The 13,125-nt window shown below is 48.1% G+C and overlaps 1 protein-coding gene across 1 annotated transcript in view; it reads right to left on the bottom strand.

The window, feature by feature from the left end:
• Nucleotides 1-13,125, bottom strand: part of LOC149984267 (intermembrane lipid transfer protein VPS13B-like) — a 721,339-nt gene that overhangs the window by 587,444 nt on the left and 120,770 nt on the right. The window contains 3 exon segments of the mRNA XM_090230526.1: nt 1,159-1,353; nt 1,749-1,918; nt 6,955-7,155. Coding sequence (XP_090086652.1) covers nt 1,159-1,353; nt 1,749-1,918; nt 6,955-7,155 — 566 coding nt within the window.

Raw genomic sequence — 13,125 nt, 5'->3', positions numbered from 1 at the left:
ACATGGAGGACAGGGGCTGACTGTCTAACAACATGGAGGACAGGGGCTGACTGTCTAACAACATGGAGGACAGGGGCTGACTGTCTAACAACATGGAGGACAGGGGTTGACTGTCTAACAACATGGAGGACAGGGGCTGACTGTCTAACAACATGGAGGACAGGGGCTGACTGTCTATCAACATGGAGGACAGGGGCTGACTGTCTAACAACATGGAGGACAGGGGCTGACTGTCTAACAACATGGAGGACAGGGGCTGACTGTCTAACAACATGGAGGACAGGGGCTGACTGTCTAACAACATGGAGGACAGGGGCTGACTGTCTAATTACATGGAGGACAGGGGCTGACTGTCTAACAACATGGAGGACAGGGGCTGACTGTCTAACAACATGGAGGACAGGGGCTGACTGTCTAACAACATGGAGGACAGGGGCTGACTGTCTAACAACATGGAGGACAGGGGCTGACTGTCTAACAACATGGAGGACAGGGGCTGACTGTCTAACAACATGGAGGACAGGGGCTGACTGTCTAACAACATGGAGGACAGGGGCTGACTGTCTAACAACATGGAGGACAGGGGCTGACTGTCTAACAACATGGAGGACAGGGGCTGACTGTCTAACAACATGGAGGACAGGGGCTGACTGTCTAACAACATGGAGGACAGGGGCTGACTGTCTAACAACATGGAGGACAGGGGCTGACTGTCTAACAACATGGAGGACAGGGGCTGACTGTCTAACAACATGGAGGACAGGGGCTGACTGTCTGTGTGGGGACCAGAAGTGTGTGTGTGTGTGTGTGTCACCTTGAGGTAGCAGAGTGTGTGTGTGTCTCCTTGAGGTAGCAGAGTGTGTGTGTGTCTCCTTGAGGTAGCAATGTGTGTGTGTGTATGTGTGTCACCTTGAGGTAGCAGAGTGTGTGTGTGTCACCTTGAGGTAGCAGTGTGTGTGTGTGTGTGTGTGTGTGTGTGTGTGTGTGTGTGTGTGTGTGTCTGTGTGTCACCTTGAGGTATCAGTGTGTGTGTGTGTGTGTGTGTGTGTGTGTGTGTGTGTGTGTGTGTGTGTGTGTGTGTGTGTGTGTGTGTGTGTTACCTTGAGGTAGCAGTGTGTATGTGTGGTGTGTGTGTGTGTGAGTATCTGTGTGTGTTACCTTGAGGTAGCAGTGTGTGTAACAGTGGTGCAGCAGGTTATCAGAGGGCTGGCTGAGAGAGGAGACGGTGTTGATGAGCTCAGGGGCGAACATGGGAACAGAGTGCTCCACATTAACGCTGTCCACCTGGAACCTGAGGGCCGGCAGGGGTCGCATCGCCTGGAAGACTGGCACACTGACCGGACCTGGTGGGGCCTGGATGGAGAGAGGAGGAGAGGGGGGTGTAGGGTCAGTGGCAGTCCCTGGTCTACATGGTAGGAGGAGAGGGAGAGGGAGAGGGAGAGGGAGAGGAGAGGAGAGGAGAGGAGAGGAGAGGAGAGGAGAGGAGAGGAGAGGAGAGGAGAGGAGAGGAGAGGAGAGGAGAGGAGAGGAGAGGAGAGGGTTTAGTGGCAGTCACTGGTCTACATGGTGAGAGGAGAGGAGAGGAGAGGAGAGGAGAGGAGAGGAGAGGAGAGGAGAGGAGAGGAGAGGGTTTAGTGCCAGTCACTGGTCTACATGAGGAGAGGAGAGGAGAGCCAGAGGAGAGCCAGAGGAGAGCCAGAGGAGAGGAGAGGAGAGGAAAGGAAAGGAGAGGAGATTGTCCAGTCTACCTTCTGTCCCATGATGACAGGAATCAGTGTGTGTAGGAGGTTGAACTCGGCCATGTTGAGGGTGACAGTGACCTTCTGCAGGGTGAGGCAGGTCAGCCTGGTAGGGATAAACTCCTCCAGCACTGATACCTCCTCCTGGGAGGCTGGAGCCCGGGGCACCTCCACTGGGTCTGAGAGAGAGAGGGGAGGAGGGAATAGGGAGAGAGAGGGGGGAGGAGGGAATAGGAAGAGAGAGGGAGTTAGGGGGGAGTAGAGAGAGAGGGGAGGAGGGAGTAGAGAGAGAGGGGAGGAGGGAATAGGGAGAGAGAGGGAGTTTAGGGGGGAGTAGAGAGAGAGAGGTAGAGGGAGTAGAGAGAGGGGAGGAGGGGGGAGGGAGGGAGAGGGAGGGAGTGTAGAGAGAAAGAGAGAGAGGGGAGGAGGGAATAGGGAGAGAGAGGGAGGGGGGGAAGTAGAGAGAGAGGGGAGGAGTAGAGAGAGGGGGGAGGAGAGAGTAGAGAGAGAGGGGAGGAGGGAATAGGGAGAGAGAGGGAGAGAGAGAAAGAGAGAGAGAGAAAGAGAGAGAGAAAGAGAGAGAGAGAGAGAGAGAGAGAGAGAGAGAGAGAGAGAGGTAGAGAGAGAGAGAGAGAGAGAGAGACGAGAGAGACAGAGAGAGAGAGAGAGACACAGCGAGACACAGAGAGAGAGAGAGAGAGAGAGAGAGAGAGAGGTAACAGGGTGAGTCGGGTGACGATAAACTCCTCCAGGACCACTACCTCTTCCTGGGCTCCTCGACTGGGAGGGGTCAGAGAGCACAGGGGTCAGAGAGCACAGGGGTCAGAGAGCATCACTAGTTAACATGCACCTTCTCTCCCTGGACTGAAAGGCATTGTAACAGAGAGAACACACAGGGCAGGAATACACACACAGGGCAGGAATACACACACACACACACACACACACACACAAATCCTTTGAAGACCTCTAATGACTCTATGTTTGTAACAATTGAAAGCAACGGATGTCCTGGTTTCAACAGAACTCTGGAAAACGACCTCTCGTTTCCAAACATCCCCACAGACGACGTCACCGCTGGCCGCCGCCAAGTCCACGGCTGACAAAAAGGTGTTTGGTTTGACCTTTCGACCTTCACAAACAGATCACAGAGGATCACTCCCGACTAGCCGAACCCCACGGGGGACCTCTGAACGGAGCAACATGTCCTGGAGGGAAGCATCGTACATGTTTCATAAACACACAGGGGGTGGTGCTTGAAGATTGTTGTCCGTACTGGAACACAATGTTAGTGGTGATGAGGGGAAGCTTGACTTGAGAGATGGGACATTATGGGGACACTATGGGGACATTATAATAAGTCTTGACTTGATAGATGGGACACTATGGGGACATTATAATAACAGTGTTGATGGACACTATGGGGACATTATAATAACAGTTTTGTCTTGATGGACACTATGGGGACATTATAATAGCAGTGATGTCTTGATGGACACTATGAGGACATTATAATAGCAGTGTTGTCTTGATGGACATTATGGGGACATTATAATAAGTCTTGTCTTGAGAGATGGACACTATGGGGACATTATAATAGCAGTGTTGTCTTGATGGACACTATGGGGACATTATAATAGCGGCGTTGTCTTGATGGACACTATGGGGACATTATAATAACAGTGTTGTCTTGATGGACACTATGGGGACATTATAACAGTGTTGTCTTGATGGACACTATGGGGACATTATAATAGCAGTGATGTCTTGATGGACACTATGGGGACATTATAATAACAGTGATGTCTTGGTGGACACTATGGAGACATTATAATAAGTATTGTCTTGAGAGATGGGACAGTATGGGGACATTATAATAACAGTGTTGTCTTGATGGACACTATGGGGACATTATAATAAGTATTGTCTTGAGAGATGGGACATTATGGGGACATTATAATAACAGTGTTGTCTTGATGGACACTATGGGGACATTATAATAACAGTGATGTCTAAATGGACACTATGGGGGCATTATAATAGCAGTGATGTCTTGAGAGATGGACACTATGGAGACATTATAATAACAGTGTTGTCGTGATGGACACTATGGGGACATTATAATAGCAGTGTTGTCTTGATGGACACTACGAGGACATTATAATAGCAGTGATGTCTTGAGAGATGGACACTATTGGGACATTTTAACAGTGATGTCTTGATGGACACTATGGGGACATTATAACAGTGTTGTCTTGAGAGATGGACACAGACATTAAAATAAGTGTTGTCTTGATGGACATTATGGGGACATTATAATAACAGTGTTGTCTTGATGGACACTACGAGGACATTATAATAGCAGTGATGTCTTGAGAGATGGACACTATGGGGACATTATAATAACAGTGTTGTCTTGATGGACACTATGGGGACATTATAATAACAGTGATGTCTTGATGGACACTATTGGGACATTATAACAGTGTTGTCTTGATGGACACTATGAGGACATTATAATAGCAGTGATGTCTTGATGGACACTATGGGGACATTATAATAACAGTGATGTCTTGATGGACACTATGGGGACATTATAACAGTGTTGTCTTGATGGACACTATGAGGACATTATAATAGCAGTGATGTCTTGAGAGATGGACACTATGGGGACATTATAATAACAGTGTTGTCTTGATGGACACTATGGGGACATTATAATAACAGTGATGTCTTGATGGACACTATGGGGACATTATAACAGTGTTGTCTTGATGGACACTATGAGGACATTATAATAGCAGTGATGTCTTGAGAGATGGACACTATGGGGACATTATAATAACAGTGATGTCTTGATGGACACTATGGGGACATTATAACAGTGTTGTCTTGATGGACACTACGAGGACATTATAATAAGTATTGTCTTGAGAGATGGACACTATGGGGACATTATAATAGCAGTGATGTCTTGAGAGATGGACACTATGGGGACATTATAATAGCAGTGATGTCTTGAGAGATGGACACTATGGGGACATTATAATAGCAGTGTATGTATGACAGACTACTTGTGGAATCTCACCTGGTTCACTGAAACAGACAGTTACAGTGAATAACATGACAAAGGGTTGGAATCTACCTGGTTGGTATCTACCTGGTTGGAATCTACCTGGTTGGTATCTACCTGGTTGGAATCTACCTGGTTGGTATCTACCTGGTTGGTATCTACCTGGTTGGTATCTACCTGGTTGGTATCTACCTGGTTGGAATATACCTGGTTGGTATCTACCTGGTTGGTATCTACCTGGTTGGAATATACCTGGTTGGTATCTACCTGGTTGGTATCTACCTGGTTGGTATCTACCTGGTTGGTATCTACCTGGTTGGTATCTACCTGGTTGGAATCTACCTGGTTGGTATCTACCTGGTTGGTATCTACCTGGTTGGTATCTACCTGGTTGGTATCTACCTGGTTGGAATATACCTGGTTGGTATCTACCTGGTTGGTATCTACCTGGTTGGAATATACCTGGTTGGTATCTACCTGGTTGGTATCTACCTGGTTGGAATATACCTGGTTGGTATCTACCTGGTTGGTATCTACCTGGTTGTAGTAGGGTTGGTATCTACCTGGTTGGTATCTACCTGGTTGGAATATACCTGGTTGGTATCTACCTGGTTGGTATCTACCTGGTTGTAGTAGGGTTGGTATCTACCTGGTTGTAGTAGGGTTGGTATCTACCTGGTTGGAATCTACCTGGTCGGTATCTACCTGGTTGTGGTTGGTATCTACCTGGTTGTGGTTTGTAGTAGGGTTGGTATCTACCTGGTTGTGGTTTGTAGTAGGGTTGGTAGCTACCTGGTTGTGGTTTGTAGTAGGGTTGGTATCTACCTGATTGTGGTTTGTAGTAGGGTTGGTATCTACCTGGTTGTGGTTGGTATCTACCTGGTTGTGGTTTGTAGTAGGGTTGGTATCTACCTGGTTGTGGTTGGTATCTACCTGGTTGTGGTTTGTAGTAGGGTTGGTATCTACCTGGTTGTGGTTGGTATCTACCTGGTTGTGGTTTGTAGTAGGGTTGGTACCTACCTGGTTGTGGGTTGTAGTAGGGTTGGTATCTACCTGGTTGTGGTTGGTATATACGTGGTTGTGTTTGGTAGTAGGGTTGGTATCTACCTGGTTGTGGTTGGTATCTACCTGGTTGTGGTTTGTAATAGGGTTGGTATCTACCTGGTTGTGGTTTGTAGTAGGGTTGGTATCTACCTGGTTGTGGTTTGTAGTAGGGTTGGTATCTACCTGGTTGTGGTTTGTAGTAGGGTTGGTATCTACCTGGTTGTGGTTTGTAGTAGGGTTGGTATCTACCTGGTTGTGGTTGGTATCTACCTGGCTGTGGTTTGTAGTAGGGTTGGTATCTACCTGGTTGTGGTTTGTAATAGGGTTGGTATCTACCTGGCTGTGGTTTGTAGTAGGGTTGGTATCTACCTGGTTGTGGTTGGTATCTACCTGGTTGTGGTTGGTATCTACCTGGCTGTGGTTTGTAGTAGGGTTGGTATCTACCTGGCTGTGGTTTGTAGTAGGGTTGGTATCTACCTGGTTGTGGTTTGTAGTAGGGTTGGTATCTACCTGGTTGTGGTTTGTAGTAGGGTTGGTATCTACCTGGTTGTGGTTGGTATCTACCTGGCTGTGGTTTGTAGTAGGGTTGGTATCTACCTGGTTGTGGTTTGTAATAGGGTTGGTATCTACCTGGTTGTGGTTTGTAGTAGGGTTGGTATCTACCTGGCTGTGGTTTGTAGTAGGGTTGGTATCTACCTGGTTGTGGTTTGTAGTAGGGTTGGTATCTACCTGGTTGTGGTTGGTATCTACCTGGTTGTGGTTTGTAGTAGGGTTGGTATCTACCTGGTTGTGGTTAGTATCTACCTGGCTGTGGTTTGTAGTAGGGTTGGTATCTACCTGGGTGTGGTTGGTATCTACCTGGTTGTGGTTTGTAGTAGGGTTGGTATCTACCTGGTTGTGGTTAGTATCTACCTGGCTGTGGTTTGTAGTAGGGTTGGTATCTACCTGGGTGTGGTTGGTATCTACCTGGTTGTGGTTTGTAGTAGGGTTGGTATCTACCTGGTTGTGGTTGGTAGTAGGGTTGGTATCTACCTGGTTGTGGTTTGTAGTAGGGTTGGTATCTACCTGGCTGTGGTTTGTAGTAGGGTTGGTATCTACCTGGCTGTGGTTTGTAGTAGGGTTGGTACTCGTGGTCCATGGCGCAGGCCAGCATCTTGAGAAGGCGGTGCACGGCGCTGCTGTTGAGCCGTAAGTCCAGAGGTCCGACCACCAGCCTCTTGACAGACGTCTCTTGGACAGGGGGGACCGGTTCTTCTTTAGGCCCTGTTGCCATGGTGAAGTCCTGCTGCCCTACACACACTGGGACAGAGAGACACAGAGGGTCAGAACCAAACACACACTGGGACAGAGAGACACAGAGGGTCAGAACCACACACACACTGGGACAGAGAGTCACAGAGAGTCAGAACCACACACACACACTGGGACAGAGACACACAGAGAGACAGAACCACACACACACTGGGACAGAGGGTCAGAACCACACACACACTGGGACAGAGAGACAAAGGGTCAGAACCACACACACACTGGGACAGAGACACAGAGGGTCAGAACCACACACACACTGGGACAGAGAGACAGAGGGTCAGAACCACACACACACTGGGACAGAGAGACAGAGAGACAGAACCACACACACACTGGGACAGAGAGACAAAGGGTCAGAACCACACACACACTGGGACAGAGACACAGAGGGTCAGAACCACACACACACTGGGACAGAGAGACAGAGGGTCAGAACCACACACACACTGGGACAGAGAGACAGAGGGTCAGAACCACACACACACTGGAACAGAGACACAGAGGGTCAGAACCACACAGACACTGGGACAGAGAGACAGAGGGTCAGAACCACACACACACTGGGACAGAGAGACAGAGGGTCAGAACCACACAGACACTGGGACAGAGACACAGAGGGTCAGAACCACACAGACACTGGGACAGAGAGACAGAGGGTCAGAACCACACACACACTGGGACAGAGAGACAGAGGGTCAGAACCACACACACACTGGGACAGAGAGACAGAGGGTCAGAACCACACACACACTGGGACAGAGACACAGAGGGTCAGAACCACACACACACTGGGACAGAGAGACAGAGAGACAGAACCACACACACACACACGGACGTACTCACACACTACACACACGTTTGCGCACACACACACTCTCTCTCTCTCTCCTCGGCCCTCTATGAGATGTATATTCCAAATGTCCCTTCTCTCACTCAGCCATCCCATTATTCACCGATGACACGCAGGTCACTGTTAGAATGATTTACAGGGGGCGAAGGAGACTACACTGGATCCATTAAAACTAGGGGGCAAGGAGAAGAGGGGACTAAACTGGATCCATTAAAACTAGGGGGCGGAGGAGAAGAGGGGACTAAACTGGATCCATTAAAACTAGGGGGCGGAGGAGAAGAGGGGACTAAACTGGATCCATTAAAACTAGGGGGCGGAGGGGACTAAACTAGCTTTATTTCATCATGTGATGTACATACATTCATTACACCACACAGAACACCGTCAGAACACACAGAACACCATCAGAACAAACAGAACAACATCAGGACACCGTCAAAACACACAGAACACCGTCAGAACACACAGAACACCGTCAGAACAAAGAGAACACCGTCAGAACACAGAACACCGTCAGAACACACAGAACACCGTCAGAACACACAGAACACCATCAGAACACTGTCAGAACACACAGAACACCGTCAGAACACACAGAACACACAGAACACCGTCAGAACACACAGAACACCATCAGAACAAACAGAACAACATCAGGACACCGTCAAAACACACAGAACACCGTCAGAACACACAGAACACCGTCAGAACAAAGAGAACACCGTCAGAACACAGAACACCGTCAGAACACACAGAACACCGTCAGAACACACAGAACACCATCAGAACACTGTCAGAACACACAGAACACCGTCAGAACACCTTCAGAACACACAGGACACCGTCAGAACACCGTCAGAACACATAGAACACCTTCAGAACACACAGAACACACAGAACACCGTCAGAACAAACAGAACACCGTCAGACCACACAGAACACCGTCAGAACAAACAGAACACCGTCAGAACAAACAGAACACCGTCAGAACAAACAGAACACCGTCAGAACACACAGAACACCGTCAGAACACACAGAACACCGTCAATACAAACAGAACACCGTCAGAACAAACAGAACACCGTCAGAACACACAGAACACCGTCAGAACACACAGAACACCGTCAGAACACCGTCAGAACACACAGAACACCGTCAGAACACACAGAACACCGTCAGACCACACAGAACAAAGTCAGACCACACAGAACACCGTCAGAACACACAGAACACCATCAGAACACCGTCAGAACAAACAAAACACAGTCAGAACACCGTCAGAACAAACAGAACACCGTCAGAACACCGTCAGAACACCGTCAAAACAAACAGAACACCGTCAAAACACACAGAACACCGTCAGAACAAACAGAACACTGTCAGACCACACAGAACACTGTCAGAACACCGTCAGAACAAACAGAACACCGTCAGAACACCATCAGAACAAACAGAACACCGTCAGAACACACAGAACACCGTCAGAACACCGTCAGAACACACAGAACACCGTCAGACCACACAGAACACCGTCAGACCACACAGAACACCGTAAGAACACACAGAACACCGTCAGAACACACAGAACACCGTCAGAACACCGTCAGAACAAACAGAACACCGTCAGAACACCGTCAGAACAAACAGAACACCGTCAGAACACCGTCAGAACAAACAGAACACCGTCAGAACACACAGAACACCGTCAGAACACACAGAACACCGTCAGACCACACAGAACACCGTCAGAACACACAGAACACCGTCAGAACACATAGAACACCGTCAGAACAAACAGAACACCGTCAGAACACACAGAACACCGTCAGAACACCGGCAGAACACACAGAACACCGTCAGAACACCGGCAGAACACACAGAACACCGGCAGAACACCGTCAGAACACACAGAACACCGGCAGAACACCGGCAGAACACACAGAACACCGTCAGAACACAGTCAGAACACACATAACACCGTCAGAACACCGTCAGAACAAACAGAACACCGTCAGAACACACAGAACACCGTCAGAACACACAGAACACCGTCAGAACACACAGAACACCGTCAGAACACACAGAACACCGTCAGAACACACAGAACACCGTCAGACCACACAGAACAAAGTCAGACCACACAGAACACCGTCAGAACACACAGAACACCATCAGAACACCGTCAGAACAAACAAAACACCGTCAGAACACCGTCAGAACAAACAGAACACCGTCAGAACACCGTCAGAACACCGTCAAAACAAACAGAACACCGTCAAAACACACAGAACACCGTCAGAACAAACAGAACACTGTCAGACCACACAGAACACTGTCAGAACACCGTCAGAACAAACAGAACACCGTCAGAACACCATCAGAACAAACAGAACACCGTCAGAACACACAGAACACCGTCAGAACACCGTCAGAACACACAGAACACCGTCAGACCACACAGAACACCGTCAGACCACACAGAACACCGTAAGAACACACAGAACACCGTCAGAACACACAGAACACCGTCAGAACACCGTCAGAACAAACAGAACACCGTCAGAACACCGTCAGAACAAACAGAACACCGTCAGACCACCGTCAGAACAAACAAAACACTGTCCGAACACACAGAATACAGTCAGAACACCGTCAGAACACCGTCAGAACAAACAGAACACCGTCAGAACACACAGAACACCGTCAGAACACACAGAACACCGTCAGACCACACAGAACACCGTCAGAACACACAGAACACCGTCAGAACAAACAGAACACCGTCAGAACACACAGAACACCGTCAGAACACCGCCAGAACACCGTCAGAACAAACAGAACACCGTCAGAACACCGTCAAAACAAACAGAACACCGTCAGAACACACAGAACACCGTCAGAACACCGCCAGAACACCGTCAGAACACACAGAACACCGTCAGAACAAACAGAACACCGTCAGACCACACAGAACACCGTCAGAACACCGTCAGAACACCATCAGAACAAACAGAACACCGTCAGAACACACAGAACACCGTCAGAACACCGTCAGAACAAACAAAACACTGTCCGAACACACAGAATACAGTCAGAACACCGTCAGAACACCGTCAGAACAAACAGAACACCGTCAGAACACACAGAACACCGTCAGAACACACAGAACACCGTCAGACCACACAGAACACCGTCAGAACACACAGAACACCGTCAGAACAAACAGAACACCGTCAGAACACACAGAACACCGTCAGAACACACAGAACACCGTCAGAACACACAGAACACCGTCAGAACACACAGAACACCGTCAGAACACCGTCAGAACAAACAGAACACCGTCAGAACATCGTCAGAACAAACAGAACGCCATCAGAACACCGTCAGAACAAACAGAACACTGTCAGAACACCGTCAGAACAAACTGAACACCGTCAGAACACACAGAACACCGTCAGAACACCGTCAGAACAAACAGAACACCGTCAGAACACACAGAACACCGTCAGAACACACAGAACACCGTCAGACCACACAGAACACCGTCAGAACACACAGAACACCGTCAGAACACCGGCAGAACACACAGAACACCGTCAGAACACAGTCAGAACACACATAACACCGTCAGAACACAGTCAGAACACACAGAACACCGGCAGAACACACAGAACACCGTCAGAACACACAGCCTGTGTCCCAAATGGCTCCCTATTCCCCATAGGGCTCTGGTCTAAAGTAGTGCACTATGTAGGGAACAGGGTGCCATTGGGCCCTAATCTAAAGTAGTGTCCTATATAGGGAATTTACACAGAGGGTTCACAGGGCCAGACATGAATTCCTGTTCCACTGAATGAATCGAGGGTTCAAATTCCTGTTTGATTTTGGAGATTAAACGTGTCACTTCCTCTCCCCTGTCTGCGTTGCTATTGGCTGTGGCGGATGAGAACTAATATAAACCATGTGGCAGCAGTTAGATCAGATGAAGGACGGAGAGCGATGAAATTAGCCGGGATTTAAAGAATTACAACTATCTCCCATTCCTCCCTCCCAAAACCATCACATCACTTCTCTGTGAAGTCAATAGCGAGTCTGCGAAAACTTGACTTCGAAAAACAGGATCGAGTTACGTTTTAACCTAAAAAAAAAGTTTACGCTAGTCCTGTGGCAACGGTCGGTGACTAATCTGATCGGTCGACACCGGATGGTCTCATCACCGGAGGCTGAACACCGATAGGAAAGTATTACACACTGATGAACGCAACTCTAATCCACCCCTGACACCACGACACTTATCCACACATCACAATGGGTCTGACAGTACAAACTGACACTATCAATGTTTAGTTTAATTTAGAGGATTATCTGAGCTGACAGGAGGGGAAACTACAACCCAGGGGCTGGCTGCAGGAGGGGGAATGTAGAGAGAGACAGGGGGGGGACAGAGAGAGACAGGGGGGGGGGGGCAGAGAGAGTGAGAAGGGAGGGAGGGAGCACAAGAGGAAGGAGGTCTTAGAGAGATTGAGAGAGAAATTAAAGGAGGCAGAAAAGAAGAGAAAAGAATGACCTTCTGTAGGTCTATAGTAGTATCATGGTCTATAGTAGTATCATGGTCTATAGTAGTATCATGGTCTATAGTAGTATCATGGTCTATAGTAGTATCATGGTCTATAGTAGTATCATGGTCTATAGTAGTATCATGGTCTATAGTAGTATCATGGTCTATAGTAGTATCATGGTCTATAGTAGTATCGTGGTCTATAGTAGTATCGTGGTCTATAGTAGTATCATGGTCTATAGTATCATGGTCTATAGTAGTATCGTGGTCTATAGTAGTATCGTGGTCTATAGTAGTATCGTGGTCTATAGTAGTATCGTGGTCTATAGTAGTATCATGGTCTATAGTAGTATCATGGTCTATAGTAGTATCATGGTCTATAGTAGTATCATGGTCTATAGTAGTATCATGGTCTATAGTATCATGGTCTATAGTAGTATCATGGTCTATAGTAGTATCATGGTCTATAGTAGTATCATGGTCTATAGTAGTATCATGGTCTAGTAGTATCATGGTCTATAGTAGTATCATGGTCTATAGTAGTATC

This window comes from Oncorhynchus mykiss, chromosome 3 (genome assembly GCF_057628025.1).
Source record: "Oncorhynchus mykiss isolate SJ-2025 chromosome 3, ASM5762802v1, whole genome shotgun sequence".
Taxonomy (NCBI): domain Eukaryota; kingdom Metazoa; phylum Chordata; class Actinopteri; order Salmoniformes; family Salmonidae; genus Oncorhynchus; species Oncorhynchus mykiss.
Note: the sequence above shows the minus strand (reverse complement) of the source record. Positions and strands in the feature narration are given on the sequence as shown.